The sequence below is a fragment of the Melopsittacus undulatus genome, chromosome 7, assembly GCF_012275295.1.
Source record: "Melopsittacus undulatus isolate bMelUnd1 chromosome 7, bMelUnd1.mat.Z, whole genome shotgun sequence".
NCBI lineage: Eukaryota > Metazoa > Chordata > Aves > Psittaciformes > Psittaculidae > Melopsittacus > Melopsittacus undulatus.
In genome coordinates this window covers 69,741,379-69,759,501 of record NC_047533.1, presented here as the reverse complement: position 1 = coordinate 69,759,501, position 18,123 = coordinate 69,741,379, and the positions used below count along the sequence as shown (strand labels likewise).

General features: G+C 41.3%; 1 protein-coding gene across 8 annotated transcripts in view; it reads left to right on the top strand.

Moving 5' to 3' along the window:
• Positions 1-18,123, top strand: part of CAMK2D (calcium/calmodulin dependent protein kinase II delta) — a 149,560-nt gene that overhangs the window by 83,827 nt on the left and 47,610 nt on the right. For 5 of the 8 annotated variants that reach the window (XM_031051178.2, XM_034065019.1, XM_031051176.2 and 2 more), the window contains 3 exons: positions 5,221-5,275; positions 12,870-12,935; positions 15,521-15,593. In XM_031051178.2, the coding sequence (XP_030907038.1) occupies positions 5,221-5,275; positions 12,870-12,935; positions 15,521-15,593 (194 nt within the window). Of the gene's footprint in view, positions 1-5,220; positions 5,276-12,869; positions 12,936-15,520; positions 15,594-16,512; positions 16,586-18,123 lie in introns of all 8 variants that reach the window. The other 3 variants (XM_031051179.2, XM_013129595.3, XM_005151504.3) reach the window with 1 other exon arrangement.

Here is an 18,123-nt window from a genome sequence, read left to right as displayed (position 1 = left end):
GAGAAAAAATCAAAGATAAAAAGAGGCTTATAAAAGGTGGGGGCAAGGACCATGGGAGGAATACAGGGATACAGGAATACAGGGATGTTGTCCAGGACGCTAGGGACTGGGTTAGGAAGGCTAAGGCCCAACTGGAGCTAAACTTGGCAAGGGATGTTAAAGATAATAGGAAGGGAATTTATAGGTATGTAGCAGCTAAAAAACAGACTAGGGACAATGTAGGCCCCTCCGGAAGCTGTTGGGAGAACTGGCTGCATAGGGCTTGGAGAAGGCTGAGGTTCTGAATGGCTTCTTTGCCTCGGTCTTCACTGGCAAAGGCTCTGACTGCACCACCCGAGTCTTGGAAGGTGGACGCAGGGACTGTGAAAACCTAGACCTGGGGCCCACTGTAGGAGAGGATCTGGTTCGAGACCATCTTAAGAACCTGAATGTACACAAGTCCATGGGCCCTGATGAAATCCATCCACAGGTCCTGAAGGAGCTGGCGAATGAAGCTGCAAAGCCACTGGCCATCATATCTGAAAACTCATGTCAGTCAGGTGAAGTTCCTGATGACTGGAAAAAGGGAAATATAACCCCCATGTTCAAGAAGGGGAAAATGGATGACCCAGGGAATTACAGAGCAGTCAGTGTCACCTCTGTGCCTGGCAACATCTGGGAGCAGATTCTCCTGGAAGGCATGCTAGGGCACATGAAAAACAACAAGGTGCTTGGTGACAGCAGCAGGGCTTTACTAGGGGGAAATCCTGCCTGACCCATTTGGTGGCCTTCTGTGATGGGGCTATGGAATTGATGGACAGGGGTGGAGCAGTTGACATCATCTACCTGGACTTGTGCAAAGCGTTTGACACTGTCCCACATGACATCCTTGTCTCTAAATTGGAGAGACATCAATTTCATATGTGGACCACTCGGTGGATAAAGAACTGTCTGGATGGCTGCATGCAAAGAGTTGTGGTCAATGGCTCAGTGTCCAGCTGGAGACCAGTAACAAGTGGTGTCCCTCAGGGATCAGTGTTGGGACCGGTCTTGTTCAACATCTTTGTTGGTGACATGGACAGTGGGATTGAGTGCACCCTCAGCAAGTTTGCCGATGACACCAAGCTGTGTGGTTCTGTTGATACACTGGAGGGAAGGAATGCCATCCAGAGGGACCTTGACACACTTGTGAGGTGGGCTGATGCCAACCTCATGAAGTTTAACCATGACAAGTGCAAGATCCTACACCTGGGTCAGAGCAATGCCAGGCACAGCTACAGGTTGGGCAGAACAGATTCAGAGCAGCCCAAAGAGAAGGACTTGGGGGTGTTGGTTGATGAGAAAATGAACATGAGCCAGCTTCAGTGTGTGCTTACAGCCCAGAAAGCAACCGTATCCTGGGCTGCATCAAAAGGAGTGTGACCAGCAGGTCAAAGGAGGTGATCCTGCCCCTCTACTCTGCTCTTGTGAGACCTCACTTGGAGCATTGTGTGCAGTTCTGGTGTCCTCAACATAAAAAGGACATGGAACTGTTGGAACAAGTCCAGAGGAGGCCACGAGGATGATCAGGGACTGGAGCACCTCCTGTATGGAGCCAGGCTGAGAAAGTTGGGGCTGTTCAGCCTGGAGAAGAGAAGGCTGCGTGGAGACCTCATAGCAGCCTTCCAGTATCTGAAGGGGGCCTACAGGGATGCTGGGGAGGGACTGTTCATTAGGGACTGTAGTGATAGGACAAGGGGTAACTGATTGAAACTTGAACAGCAGAGGTTTAGATTGGATCTAAGGAAGAAGTTCTTTACTGTTAGGGTGGTGAGGCACTGGAATGTGTTTCCCAGGGAGGTTGTGAATGCTCCATCCCTGGCAGTGTTCAAGGCCAGGTTGGACAGAGCCTTGGGTGATATGGTTTAGTGTGAGATGTCCCTGCCCATGGCAGGGGGGTTGGAACTGGATGATCTTGAGGTCCTTTCCAATCCTAACTGTTCTATGATTCTATGGTTCTATGACTTTGTTGCTGCACAGATCTAAAACTGCCTTAATGACTGTAGGTTCGTGTTGACTTCATTCTTACCTAGGAGAATGCTTTGTCATGAATGCATGTTAGAAAGTCATTTTCTGTTTACAAACACAGTGGTCATTAACACAGTCCTGTGCTTCAGCTGGCTGACAGCAAATCTGTGCTGAAGCAGGAGGAAGAGTGAGCCAGGAAAGCTGAATGGATGTATGAATATAGGCTGCTGTTTTGTAGCCAAGCTCAAGCCAAGACTGTCTGTTTTTAATACCAAAGTAATACTTTAAAGATGGTTTTATTTTCTAAATTTTAGGGTTTGATACTTTGCTTCAAGTCACTAAAGACATTTAAATAATCAGGGAGGTTTTGCATGCTTCAGAAAGTACTTGGCAGCAAATAATCTGCCTCACCAGAAGTTATTTGTTAGTTCTCAATATCTGTACACGATACAGGAAATCGAATATGAAGGCTGCTGTCGGAATAGAACGCTGTTAGCGAGCAGTGAGTAGAGAGGAATGCGGCTTTGAGTAAAGAAAATGGTCACAGAAACAAACACCCTTTGAGTTCTTACAAGTCTATTTCAGGAACAGTTTCTATCGAAAGGTATAATTTGCTATGTATGAAAATCTTTAAAAGTTTTAAACTTTGTTGGAGAGAGATATGCAAAGTGGGCTAGCTGCACTCCAGAGTTTACTGGTTTATGTTATGTTGCATCTCTGTGACACACCCAAGGCTTTGTACTAAATCCCATTCCAGTGCAGAATCTTTCATACTACTGTGCCAAGTGTGCTCAAAAGCCCAGAGTTCTACAGGCTTGTTCTGTGCTAGAATTTTCAGGATACTGTTCTATACTAGTACTTGGTGTCTGATCTCACATCTTGTTTAAGCAGTAGATGTTTGGGGTATTGAAATTTCAAGTCAAAGAACACAAGCAGAAGGAAAGTTGATTCTGGGGTTTGGGGTTACTTCTTTATTGGCAGCAGTGTATTACCTTGGGCTTTTATGCTCAAGGCTTGCACTTCATAAAGACGTAGACAAATCTAGGCTATAGAGCCAGCCAAAACCACAAATTCTGACTGAGACCTACTTGGCTTTGCTGAATCATCACAAGCTCTGGGCAGTGAGTCAGCCAAGAGCTGCTTTTCTCTTCAGTATTGTGTAAACACAAGATGTTTCCCTGGGCTAAATATTGTCAAGTAAAAAAGTCATGTTTGTTTCATCTTTTTTTCTTTTTATGTCATGTGTTGTAGGAAAAAAAATATTAATACATAAAACTACCATCTGGGGCCTCTGAAAATCCTTTTCTTTTATGTTTTTATCAGCTCAGTCCTGAACATGAAGCAGTTCAGGATATCCTGATTATTTTATTTGGTTCTATAACTGATAATGATTTGGATCAAACTGCTGACAAGTCTTCATTTATTGTAGAGAAATTAGTTTTGGAAATTCCTGTTTCATTTAAAGTAAGAACATCTGTTTAACATCTTTGTTGCTGACATGGACAGTGGGATTGAGTGCTCCCTCAGCAAGTTTGCCGATGACACCAAGCTGTGTGGTTTGGTTGGTACACTGGAGGGAAGGAATGCCATCCAGAGGGACCTTGACACACTTGTGAGGTGGGCTGATGCCAACCTCATGAAGTTTAACCATGACAAGTGCAAGGTCCTACACCTGGGTCAGAGCAATCCCAGGCACAGCTACAGGTTGGGCAGAGAAGAGATTCAGAGCAGCCCAAAGAGAAGGACTTGGGGGTGTTGGTCAATGAGAAAATGAACATGAGCCAGCTTCAGTGTGTGCTCACAGCCCAGAAAGCAACCGTATCCTGGGCTGCATCAAAAGGAGCGTGACCAGCAGGTCAAAGGAGGTGATCCTGCCCCTCTACTCTGCTCTTGTGAGACCTCACCTGGAGCATTGTGTGCAGTTCTGGGGTCCTCAACATAAAAAGGACATGGAACTGTTGGAACAAGTCCAGAGGAGGCCACGAGGATGATCAGGGACTGGAGCACCTCCTGTATGAAGACAGGCTGAGAAAGTTGTGGCTGTTCAGGCTGGAGAAGAGAAGGCTGCGTGGAGACCTCATAGCAGCCTTCCAGTATCTGAGGGGGGCCTACAGGGATGCTGGGGAGGGACTATTCATTAGGGTCTGTAGTGACAGGACAAGGGGTAATGGGTTGAAACTTAAACAGGGGAAGTTTAGATTGGATAGAAGGAAGGAATTCTTTACTGTGAGTGTGGTGAGGCACTGGAAGTGGTTGCCCAGGGAGGTTGTGAATGCTCCATCCCTGGCAGTGTTCAAGACCAGGTTGGACAGAGCCTTGGGTGACATGGTTTAGTGTGAGGTGTCCCTGCCCATGGCAGGGGGTTGGAACTAGGTGATCTTGAGGTCCTTTCCAACCCTAACTAATCTATGATTCTATATGTAATAGAAATGCGAGCTGGAATATAACTTACTCCCTTTTTGACCATGTATACTTTAGTATGATAAAATAGTTTTAGTTTGCAATGATGCTTTCTCTTTTAAAATCAGCATCTATTTGTCTGATTATGGAATTTGTTAACATAGCCCTCAAGTTTGTTACTCTGCTGAAATCTGTGATTAATTGTGGCTTCTTTCCCCCCCCCCCCCCCCCCCCCCATCTTGTATTGTTTACAACTTTTAAGATGTAATACTGCTGAAAAAACAGTTATCTGACATTAACAATACTGTTTCAGGATAATAAAAGTCCAGTGACTGGTACTGCTGCATATGGTATTTACAAGACTGATTAATGGTTCTTCTTAGGAAAAAGGTTGTTGAATTGTATGAATACAATATGGTAAGATCACGTCTGTACTTTTAGTCCTTGTTTAGTCATGGTTCAGCATGAAGGACAAAGGCAGGGTGCTGTGTGTGCGTATGTGCCTGTACATGCAGGAGGTGGTAGGAGATGGCTGCAGCCTTCTTCTGTGGCATAGCAGAAGCAGAGCTCCTTTCAAAAGAGCTGTACAAGTGAGCTGCACATGCAGTCTTCTGGCTTCTTTGTTTATTTCACCTTACAAAATAGATGATCCTGAGGGTAGAAAAACAGAAAAAACACACCAAAACCCAACAAAACCCTGATGACAACATGCACAGGTGCAGTACCGGCTCCACAATAGAGTTATAATCCTCCCTTCTGTCCCAAAATCAAAGACAAATGTTAAAGTCATTAAAAAGGTGACTGGTGTTTATCTTTTTTTCCCCCTTTCGATAGTGCGGCTTCATGACAGCATATCAGAAGAAGGATTCCATTACTTAGTCTTTGACTTGTAAGTATGAATTTTGCATATATTTAGCATGTTGGGGATGTGGTACTCAAACTTTTAGATGTAAATATAAGTTCACAAGGTGAATGCGTGGTTCTGGTGCACTGAGTTGGACAAACAGATGTAAACAGAGCTGGAAGGACAGTAACATATTTGGTCACTTGATGTGCAAGAACTGATTTGCATCATACATTAAATTCCATATTAAATTAATATTAATTCCATATTAAAAACTTTAAATAAGCAGGGCCACTGTTGAAGTGGATTTCAGTATCAAATATAGGTCTGTAAGTACATTTTCGTGATGCCTGCCAAAGCTAAGCAAACACAGGACTCAGAAAAAATCATTTGCTGCAAGCCAGTTATCTGTAAAGGAACAACAAGAAAAAAACCCAAACAAAACCCAATGTGTGGAGCAATAGTTTCTCTACAGAGAATCTCCACTGTGGGATTGAAAGGTAAGCCTGATTTTCCTAGAGAGAGAGATTCTTTCAGTATATTATTCCCAATTCATGTCTTACCAATAGAATGTATCATTATTATTCCCAATTCATGTCTTACTAATAGAATGTTTCATTTTGACATCATTCAGCATATAAAATGCCCAGCATATAGAAAGGAAGTTTCCTATTTACTTTCCATTTTGCTTCAGGACTTTGAGTCCTGTGAGTAGTTGTTCACGTAGTGACTGTGCATATGTGGAGCTTGTTTCTCCCAGATCAAGCTGTTCAGTGGAAGAAGGAATTATGACAACATGAACTGTGTGTCTCATACTCTCAACTTAAACTGACATTCTTCATTCTGCCTGGGACAAGCTTTTAGTTCTGGGTATGGGCAAACATGAATGATTAGGGATTATGCCCATGGCAGGGGGGTTGGAACTGGATGATCTTAAGGTCCTTTCCAACCCTAACTATTCTATGATTCTATGATTCTATTTTACAAAACTTTGGTTATTTGAGTAGAATTACCTATTTCAATTGCAGATTTTTCCAGGCAGTTAATGATTTTGACAAACGACCACCAGGAGCTTTGTTAGATCCAACATGCTGGTTAAAATGAACATATGTTAGTTCCCCTAGAAACAGCTAATTTCTAAGCATAAAAACTGAAATACTTTTATTCAGTATACGTAGGTTAGAACCTGGGTCTTCCACAATCAATTTTGTGCTCTCATGTTCAGGTTATGTTCTGGTTTATCTTCTCACTTAATTTCTTTAAAGAAATTTGTGAAGGATTCTTCCAGGCTAGATTTCAGACTGCTAGTACAGAAATATTAGTCTGTCTGCAGTGAAGGTGTTCAGGATTCAGTGCTCAAATCCTAACTGGGCTCAGCAGGAACTTATATCTGACTTGCATATGTCCCAGGTAAGTGCTTTGACTATTGGCTTAGAAATGGCTGTAGGGCACAACAGGCATACTTGTTCTCTGACATGCACTGGGGTTTTCTTCTACTTTTTGGGGGGTTTTTTGTTGTTGTTTGGGTTTTTTTTAAGAGGAAATCTTTCTATGTGGAATTGGAAAGATCTTCTTAATCCTGACCCTTTCCAAGAAGTGCATGCAGAATGCTTGGTTCTGAGGACAATATCCCCAGTGTTGCGCTTTTTATTTTGTTGTGCTATTGTACTTTTAGAAACTATAGCCTACTGTAATTGCAGTGAGTCCACTTGGCATTAAATTTCATATATCATGCCAGACATATCTCAGGAGATAATGATTGCAATGTGAACTAGAAGGCATTTGAACAGCTACAGAGTTGTAGTTACCAGTATCTATATCTCGGTGGTAACAGAACAAATGCAAGCCTGTATTCTGCAATAAAAATCAACACCTAACCAGAAGATACAGCCTTGGAAGAAAACTCGATTCTGCAAGAAGCATTCTGCAGTGGCTGGAACTTTCCCTGTCAGTCCTGTTCAGGACAAACACAGGAACAGACTTAAACATGTGCTGTTGGTCAAGAACAGCATGAGTTTGTGTTTCATCCTCTTCAGAGAAAGAGGGCTTCAACACACACACACATACACGTATATATGCAGCTTATTATTTTTAGATCATTTGGTTTGAGGGTTTTTTGTCAAAATGAGTTACTTTGCAAAAAAAGAAACCATCTAAATAGCAGAGGCAATGACTGTACCTACTGATCATTGTCTTTGGAAAAGCAACATCCTACATTCTTACAGAACATTTGCCTCATTAGTAAGGATGGTTGCTCAGTTATTTTTTCATTCAGACTAAGAAATTACAGCTTTCCTAATTCCATTTTTTTTAGTGAAACTTCATCTTCACTGCAGTTACAAATATGTGGGTTAGTGGTTTGTTTAAATGTACATAAATGAGCTGCCACAAAACAAAGGTACCATATGTACTTCTTTAATTTGAAGGCCAAGTACCTACTTTCATTTATTTATTTATTTAATTCCTATTCAGCAGGAGCCTGACTGTGGTGTAACACTGTCACTCCACCCACACTTACCATCATGTCATTTTCTTAATGAATTCTTTCAGACTGTGTGGGATTCAATGCAACAGTTTCTTTAGAAATATCTTTCAGACTGCATCCCACATAAGCAAGCAAAGAGGAAGACTGCTTTTTTTGTTAATAGAACAAAAAGAAAAAGCCTAATCATTGCCACTTTCTACTTTGAATTTTGAATAATCTGCGTTGAATTAATGTCATGGGGATGCCTGCAATCTGAAGGAGAAGCCTGTTGCTTCACTTCTATAGCTGTGCTTTTACCTGGAGGGAATAAAAGAGGTTAATGTACTCTGTTGCAGGCGTGTATTTGAGTGAAGAGTTGTGCCAAAAAGGTGGAAGTCTTCTAAAATCCATGTGGAAACTGGACATTGAACAATAAAAGATGTGCTTCCTCATAAAATGTGGCATCGGGGTATTCATGTAAGAAGTCCTGCAGATGCACTAAAGTATTCACACATACACACATATATATTTGTTGGTAACTCCCTATCTCTGAAATACATACATGGTGGTGCCATTCTGGAGTATGGTAGTTTCGCACTTGAGTAGACAAAACTTTTTTCAAGGTCCTGTTGACAGCACTTTCAAGGAGTGGAGGTGTCTTACTCATCTACCCACATAGCCCTTACACATTTTATAAGGTTATCTCAGATAGCCTTCTGTGATCCTTCTCCCAAGCAAAGAACTTCCTCCTGTTATATTTCTTTCACTAGATACAGTGATTAGCACAATAGTAAAAAGTGCAAAGTAAGACTAGTAATGGACTTCACGAAATTTGTTACTCCTTCTCCCTTACTGCTTGAGGCAAGTGTAATTAGGATTTGCATCTCAGCCCATCAGTTGCTACGCACAAATGAGTTTGTCTTCAGCGGTAATGATGTTAAATGAGTTCAAATCCAGTCAATTCTGCTGTTATTAATTGCTGTGTCTGAATGGAAACAACTGTAGCACTTGAAGACTCTAGTGCAAGTCAATAAGATTCAGTGTTGCCCATTTTAATGCACTTGAGATGCAGCAATTGGTACGTTAAGACTCCTGGTGTTGCTGTTGAATCCAAGTGGAGGGATTTTATGTGTAGAAGAAACCAAAATTATTATTTTTTTAAAGAAGTCCTATTTGCAAAACAGTGTTTGCTTTAGTTGACATGTTCTGGACTGGTGTTTGCACAGGGTACATGCCTGAACTGCTTGTTTCGGGAAGTAGAAAGGTCACAGATAAATGTACCAAGTATATGGCCATTGTAATTTTGTAAGACTACTTCCTTGCACCTTCATTATGAAAACAGTTTAAGAAATAGAAGTTAAGTCTAGGAGGAAACAATGCCAGTGTGATCAGCAGCAGCAGAAGCTTTTCTAGCTAGCTTTGCTAATTCAGCAGTTCCTTTTAAATGTCTTCTTAAAAATACAAATTTTCCTAATCAATCATATGGTATATCAGGTTGAGTATTTTTGTATGTGTTGTTACAAATGTTTCCAACAAAAGAAAGTGGCATTTAACATTGTAAATGCAGTAATTTGTTTTACTGAGCAGTAAAAGTCAGTTGAATGAAGTAGTTATAAATTACATTGTGATGTACCTCTTCTGTGAGGTGAGCACTAATAGCATCCTTTGGACATAGAACCCTTCTGCCTCCCTCTTTGCAGGTTTCCTGGAAGCATACCTGGTGCAGAGGGCCTTGATGTTTCTACATGCTGCTTGTACTTCTGTTTGAACAAACCCATTTGCTTTATTTGTTGCCATTTTAAGTGTACTCTTCAGAAAATTATGGAAGAAGAGTAATAACTTGTGAGAGGCTTTTAATTTGTATCCTGAGAGTTACCAGAGCTCATATCATGAATATCCTGTTGTGAAACAGGATCTCACTGAAGTTGACGATTTATCTGTATCAGAAAGGCACTGAGATAGATTTACTTCCCATTGTAATCTTGAGAACAGAACAGCTTGGCAGGTGTTCATGTAGCTTTATACTGAAGGACCCAAGTTGGTTTCCTGCTTTACATTCTTCACTTATATTTTATACAAGATATAAGGGAACAAAATCCTAACAAAATGACGTCTAATAAGGAGTAGTATGCTTTATCACAACTTTGGTATTAAACTGTATGGACTTCAGTTTTATAGCAGCTTATTGTAACTGCTCTGTTCTTGTTTTATAAAATCAGTGAGTAACATAGGTTGGTAAAGACCCCTAGAAGTTTTCTGGTCTAACCCCCTTCTGCAACAGGGTCCAGTTGAATCAGTTTGCTCAGGGGGGGTTTCGAGGTTGGAACATTTTCAAGGATGGAAATTCCACAGCCTCTTTGAGCAACAAACGCATAGTAAATAATGGCAATAACAATAAAGGAAGAAAAATCTTTATATATATCTGATATTTCCAGTGTTTCAGCTTGTCTGTTGTCTTTCATGCTGTCTCTGCCTATCTGCCCATTAGAGGGTTGTAAACAGCAATGAGATCTCCCCTGAGCCTTTCCGTCTTAATGGTGAAAAGACCTAACTATCTCAGCCTCTCCATGGGCATCCAACTCTGATGAATTTGGTTCCCCTTCATTAAACACCATTGTGTCAATGTTTTTCATGTTCTGGGGAGCCCAAAAGGGGAAATGATCCTGGTGTGTTCTCACGTGTGCCAAATGCCAGGGAAGAATTGCTTCTTTCAACCTCCTGGCTCTCCTATATATATATCATGATGCAGCAGACCTTTGCTGCTGCAAGGGCTCATTGCTCATGCACTCTTAGTATACAAAGGCCACTAACATGGCTATAATGATTTTCTGAGTCAGAGGCTCAGGAGATGCAGGAGAGTTCTGGCCTGTCTCAATCTCCTGTTCCTTCATTATGGCCATGTATCTCTTCTGAGAATGATGCCTGATGTGTCCTTCAGAGTGACAGGGCATGGGAGTTGCTGACTTACTGTTTGTCAGTGAAATTCACCTTCTCTGTTCCTGCTTTCATTTTTTTCATCATGTAACAATGGGTATGAATGCCAAGCAAATTTTAGTGTCAGCAAATAAGAATGCATATCCTCCTCTTTCTCCATGCTCAAGAAGAGCAAGCATCAGGTTGGTGTTCTCTCCCACTGAAACACACTTTGATGACAAAAAGTTTTTCTTTCTTGGCTTGGATCAAAATGTTTTAGGGAAGAGTAAGATCAAATGATGCCTTGTTTTCTTCATTCATCACAAAGTCGGAATTGTTTCTCTTTACCAGAACTGTGGTAGATAAATATACATACAAAATTGAGGTATCAAAGCCTGTCAAAATATGCATCAATCAAACTTGTTGTGTTACAGGAGCCACAACCAGTTTCTGGGAGGTAAAAGAGAAAGAGAATACAAATAAGGCAACCAGCTATTTTACCTCCTCCTGCTTTTAGAATAGCACTGTTACCTGACAGTGATTACTTACCAAGTCAGCGAGGTGTAAACTCAGAAAAAGGATGATGTATCCCAAGTGTAAATGGAAACATTAAAGTTCTTTAACTGGCCTTCCTGAGGAAAGGAACTGTGCTGCTGATTGAGCAGGTCATTTCTGTCTTCATCTAGGGTGACTAAATAAACTGAGATACACAATGAACAGTTAGTACAGAGATTTGCAAACGAGTGTTACAGCTCTGGAGGTTACAAGTATTCCCACTTTTAATTTTTTTATCCTTTTAAACTTAACTGTATTCATTGTAATATAGAAGCATCTTAATCTTTAAGCATCTTGTAACCCACTCTAGTTTTTATGTTAGGGAATTCATTGAGTTTATAATGTGCTATATGAAAAATCACTCTATTCATAAATGGTAAAGAAATACAAGCACTGATCTTCCATCTAGGAATCATTTATTTTGGCATATCAGTAGGATGAAAGTTTTTGAAAGCAGGAATCAGACTAACTCGTGCATCCTGTCTGCTGAGGCCGTGTTAAGGTGCTCCGGTTAGCTTGTGCTCCTGATTTTGAGCTTACATTTATTCACAGGTATTGAATGCTTATTCATTAGTCTACCAATATCGTCCCTTACAGCTCTCCTCTATGGAGAGCATGGTTCCTGTTCTTTGTCTTCAGTGGTTATTTTAATTCCTCTTAAACTTTGTTTTGCCAAGCTAAACTGTCTTGGCTTCTATGGGAAGATAGAGTGAGTGAATGGACAGCCTAGTAATAATTTTCTGGTCATACTGCTGATTCAGTTCCCTTTTCTGAATGACCAGAACTGTGTATCATATGAGGAGGGGTTTTACTGTGGTGTGTCAAAACATTGCTGTCACCATTTTTCACATGCATTCCAAGCATCCTGCTGGTGACTCATTCTGGACTGTCATCTTCCTTTATAACAACACAGTTTTATTTCTTTTTAACCACTTCCTACTATTAAACCATTGGCTGTACACTGAAGCTCTTGAGTATGCAGCCATGCATGGCTGCTTCTGTTACTGGTTCACTGGATCATACAGTTCTTCCTTCATACCATTAATGCCTCTTCAGTTATTTGAAGTGACACTTTTTCTAAACTATTTCTACTTTCTTGACAAAGACAAGTGAAAATTTTGTAGAAAAAAACATTATAATTTAACTGATTAAGGTACTCTGTTTGTAATGATACTCTCCTTCCAACTCAGTAATCCTCTTTCTAGCAAAAGCACAAGAAGTACCCTCAGGCACATGGGTATCCCTCTGTTGTGTTTTGGCCTATGCTTAAAGGCCTTTTTCCCTTTTTAGCCTTTCTAGCATTATCTTATTCTCCTTCCTTACATCTGTCTTTACATTGAAGTTTTCTATCCTTAAGTGTGCTGAACTTCATTCACAGTTTCCCATGCTAGTCTGCTCCCTTTACTCTGTAGTTTTACTGCTTATTCTTGACATCCTGAACTGGTGTATGGTATCTTGCCCAATGAACTGCTGCTCTTTGCTTTTATTTTCTATCAGTGATTGCTCTCCCACCACATTCTTTTTATTCATGTAATAATTAGGATGGACAAACTTTCTACTTGAGTCCCTTCACCTTGCTGCTCAAGACCTCTTGCATTTCTGTACAGATGTTTCAGTTACTCCTCTCTGACTTCTCCCTGTCAAGTTAATTTATGATGCATGTTTTCACTTCTGAAATCTCCATTCCCACCTTGTTTTATCTAACAGAGTCACTGGAGGTGAATTATTTGAAGATATAGTTGCAAGAGAATATTATAGTGAAGCAGATGCCAGGTAAGTAATTTGTTTTTCTGACATTGCCTTTAATAACTATAGGATACTTACTTACATCTCTCATGGTGTTTGGCATCAGTTTCACTAGCACAGCCTGTGGAGCTCTAGGATTTGTCCTAGAGTCTCTTAGACTTGGAAGGGCACAGTTTGCTGGTTTGAGCTTATGACTGTGTGGTGAAGAACTCCTATGAAGTCTTGACATCTGCTGATCTGAAAAGGATTGAATCACTTCTCACTTTGTTAAAATCTTTGTGAATTTGTGACATAGTTAAAATCCTGCCCAGTTTTCTCCTCTGCAAACTGGACATGACATTTCAGCTGTCTCATCTAGGGATTTTTAAATGTGCTGATCAAAGTGTGAAATATATGCTGGTCTCAAAAAGATTTTACATTAAATACCGTTCTTGTTCTCAGACCACAAGTACTAATTTCCTTTTCATATTTAAACATTTTTGTTGTGTGTCATCAATAAGCAATTACACTGTGCATCTCATAGTCTGAGCTCAAATATGAAATCTCTAGCAATTTTCTGCAAGTGCTTGTTGAAAAACTTGAAGAGTAAGTTGACAATTACCATAATTTGCATGCTGACATAAAGCATCAGGGCCATTTTTTCATCTCAGAATCTGTTTGCCCTCCTATAATAATAAATCTTTAATACTCTTATGTAATTACGAATCTTAAACTTTGTGGTCAATTACTGTAAAGAAAATATGCTCTACCACTAAACTCTTGACAGAAAATCTCTCTCAAAGAATCCTTATGGTTTTGTGTGTTCATAGTCACACACCACCATGGATATATATTTAAATTCCAGTTATTCCTTGGAATTAATTGGCAGATGACTGGGAAGCATTAAGTGTCATTAACAACAGTGGTAGGATAATTACGAACAAAGAAGTTTCTCTTGAATATTAAGAAGCTTCTACTGTTTATTGCTCCCCCTAATTTTAGTAGGAGTACTAGAAACATCATTCCTTGAAGCATTAAAATGCAGAACAATACATAGCAAAACACACTGTAGAAGAGAAGACAGAATTGTTAATTTAGGTGAGATGGAAGGAGTTTTGTTTAAAAAATGTTGAATTACTTTCTGCCTGCAAATTCAAGCAGAATTTGAAATACTGATGCCAAAGGCCAGCATATGGTGTCATTGTGTGTTCTTAAGATACCCGTGTTTTAAAAGGAAAAATTGCAATGATTTTTTTTCTGTGTTGGAATTGTGACATATTGGAAGGGGCTGTGCATATAAATATATATGATATATGATATATATATATCATATATATGTGCATTTTATATATCCAATAAAACTTGACCAAATAGTGAAATAGTTATAATGCATCTCTGTATTTTTATATATTTATATATATAATTTGTGCGTGTGTATGTGTTTGTATATCTATCTATATAGTGTGTGTGTATATATATCCCTATAGAAATAGTTAATGAAATGTATAGCTGCATATCCTAGGACTGTGATACTGGTCTGCTCCTGCAAGTCCTTACTCATGCAAGTAGTCTTTACTCATACAAGCAGTCCAGTTCAGTGAGTTACGAACTACTTGCAGAGGAAAGGGTTTTCAGGCTTGGGCTCCAGTTACTGATTTATGACCATTCCTTCTGAATTCCATGGTCAAAATGGTTAAAAATTGAAATGGTTAAAAATTTAGATCAGTATCAAATCCGTGGCCCTTGACTACTACATCACTTACTTCTGCCACAAGATGATATTCAAAACCAAAAACGTAAGCTGTTGTGGTACCAAAAACCATCTGAAAAGTGATCTAGAGGATGAACACTTGAGTTGTGCTTTCTGGCATCATAGGCTGGCCAAAACTTGCAAACTTGGGCATGGAAAAATTAGGTGCTAATTAAATGACTAAAGCACCAAAATAAAACAGTTTTCCACATTTTTAACATGGGTTTCCATTTAATGAGTGACTAGTGCTGGATGATACTTTAAATGAAAGTGCATGCCACCTTTTTGAATGACTTGGCTTTATTCTACTAATAGATTTTAAGAAACCTTTAGGTTCAAAATGAGAAATGTTTTGCTTTTCCTAAGTTTTTTACCTTCCTTTTTGTTTGTTTCATTTGTTTTCCGTGTATCATTGCATTTCTGAGCATTTCCTTGTGTCAGCACCTGTTGTAAAGCTAATTTCACCCTAAAAATCCTAAACCCCAAAACATACCAGTGATTGTTTTATTGCCTGCACTTTATTTTTCCTATAGCAGTTTTTTGGAAGCTGGACAAAGCTTCCATACTGCTGAGTGAAAAGACAAAAGAATGATTCTGTCTTATAGGTGTCATCTGTTCCATGTTCAGTGTCTCTTTTTGGTCTGTTTTTGGTTTTTTCTTTGGCTTTGATTTTTATGTTTTTATTAAGTTATTTTCTATGCGTTACAGCTGGAGATCTCCAAAGCTGATTGCTTTGGCCAATGTGCTATCGAGACGTGTCAGGAGGTGTAAAATTGTTTTTGTTCTTTATCTTTTTTCTTTAAGTTTTATTTTCTTTTGTATTTGATGTGATTATGTGCCTTTAAAATGTTCTCCCTTCCATTCTGCCCTTGTATCTTTACAGTCATTGTATACAGCAGATTCTAGAAAGTGTTAATCATTGTCATCTAAATGGCATAGTTCACAGAGACCTGAAGGTCAGTATCTGGTGCCCATCAATTGGCTATAAGAGTTTGGGGATTTATTTTCTGCTGGGTAGGGGCAGAGGGTGGGTTGTTTGTGATGTTTCCTTGCCTGTCCTACTCACCCTCAAAACAACTAGTCAAGCAAATAATGCATGATACCTCTTTCCAGTTTGCAAGTCTACAGGCCTAATATACATCATGGTAAAAGGGGGAATGGTTGCCAAAAACCTGTCTCCTACCAAGGCGCTGGAGTTAACCCTGTGCTTTCGAATGTGTTCTGGTATCTATCTATCTGTTGAGGCTGTCCATGTATCGCTGTGTCCGCACATGGAGGTGAACTTTGGCAGTGATGTATGTCGGCTTGCAGATTTAAGCACCACTTATGTTCCGAGGCCCGGGGTTGCAGTTGCAGAACCGCCGGTCGCACATGGCTGCGTTAGAGTATGACGAACCCTCAGGCAAGTGATGCTAATTGCCGGCAAAATGGGACCTCGAGAAGTTAATCACTGACCTCACCTGCCTCGCTCGGAGTGGGGGGGGTTATTACCTCAATGGCCGCTACAGTTTGTGAGCGAATGGGTGAGGAAGGGCCGAAAAAGTGCAGAGGATGCTAAATGTTTAATACGACCTAGCCAATGGATTATTGGCAGAATTGGTGCGCGTTCCCGACAATTTGCCTTTCACAAATTGCCATTAAAACTAATACTAAATTAAACTAAGACCAAAGCAAAGCAGCCGACCCGCAGCACATCTCCGAGCCTGTCCGTCCCGTACGGATCCCACAGCGGCGGTGCCTGAGGCCGCCGTGCTCTGAGCGGTGCGGAACGGGGAGAGCGGACCCCGCTGCTGCCCCGGCCCCGCCTGGCTGCGGCCGTGCGGGCGGCCTGTTCACGCTCGGGACTAACACGCGCCCCCTGGTGTTTGCATGCAGTCATTGCATTCAGCAGATCCTGGAGGCCGTGCTACACTGCCATCAGATGGGCGTAGTCCATCGCGACCTCAAGGTGAGTGCCGCTGCCCGACGAGCCCTCCCCACGCCGTGCGACAGAGGGGAGCAGGAAACCCTACCGAAAACACGGCCTTGAGCAGTTTGCTTTTGGGGTTTTAGCGTTTTACTTGTTTGTTTTCCCCTTCTCTTCACCTGTGCACAGGAACGAACCATAGGATGGTTTGGATTAGAAAGGACCTTAAGATCATCCAGTTCCAATCCACCTGCCATGGGCAGGGACACCTCACACTAAACCATGTTGCCCAAGGCTCTGTCCAGCCTGGCCTTGAACACTGCCAGGGATGGAGCATTCACAACTTCCCTGAGCAACACATTCCAGTGCCTCACCATCCTTACAGTAAAGAACTTCCTCCTTAGATATAACTTGAATTTCCCCTGGTTAAGTTTGAACCCATCACCCCTGTCCTATTGCTAAAGTCCCTGATGAAGAGTCCCTCCCCAGCATCCCTGTAGGCCCCCTTCAGATACTGGAAGGCTGCTATGAGGTCTCCACGCAGCCTTCTCTTCTCCAGGCTGAACAGCCCCAACTTTCTCAGCCTGTCTTCATACAGGAGGTGCTCCAGTCCCTGATCATCCTCGTGGCCTCCTCTGGACTTGTTCTAACAGTTCCATGTCCTTTTTATGTTGAGGACACCAGAACTGCACACAATGCTCCAAGTGAGGTCTCACGAGAGCAGAGTAGAGGGGCAGGATCACCTCCTTTGACCTGCTGGTCACGCTCCTTTTGATGCAGCCCAGGATACGGTTGCTTTCTGGGCTGTGAGCACACACTGAAGCTGGCTCATGTTCATTTTCTCATTGACCAACACCCCCAAGTCCTTCTCCTGCTCTGTATCACTTCTCTGCCAAACCGCTGGAGAAACTCTTCTCAAGACTTCCCATAACCTCACTATACAGATCCACAGTCTGCTGGCACCCGGTGTCAGTACCAGGGAGAACAGGAGTTGCTTTTCAAGCATTTAATGTATTCATCAAATACATGATCTTCCTCTCTGTCATGCAGAGCTTTTGGGGCAGGATGCGTGGGGAACTTTCTGTCTCCCATCAGTATAACTTGGAGTTCTTCTGGGAAGCACACTTGGGCTCTCATGTCACGCATTGGAGTGATGAAAGGCCAGCTGCTCTGAGGCTTCTGGCACAAAGACCTCTCTCTCCTCCAGATGATGCCTGGGCTTCAGAACACATTTCTACAGTGTTCTCTCCATGATCACCTAAGGAATCAAGCTGCTTCTGAATGAACAATACTGTTGGAATAGAAGCCTCAGAAGGAAAGCCCTTGTGTTGAGAAGAGCATTACCTCTCCCTTACCCATCCAAATAGCTGGAGACAACTACTGATAAAATGCTGTCTGCATTTCAAGCATGTTGACACAGAAATAAACAAAGATCATTTTCTTCTACTGGGAAGCTCAGAGAGGCAAGTCTGCCTCAAAGCTGATAGTAAACTAGTGAGTAGTGTGGATAAGGAGAGGACTTAATTTACACTCTTAGGCTTCAAGAGCCTCAAGTAAAAGAAGCTTGTTTATTCTGAAAT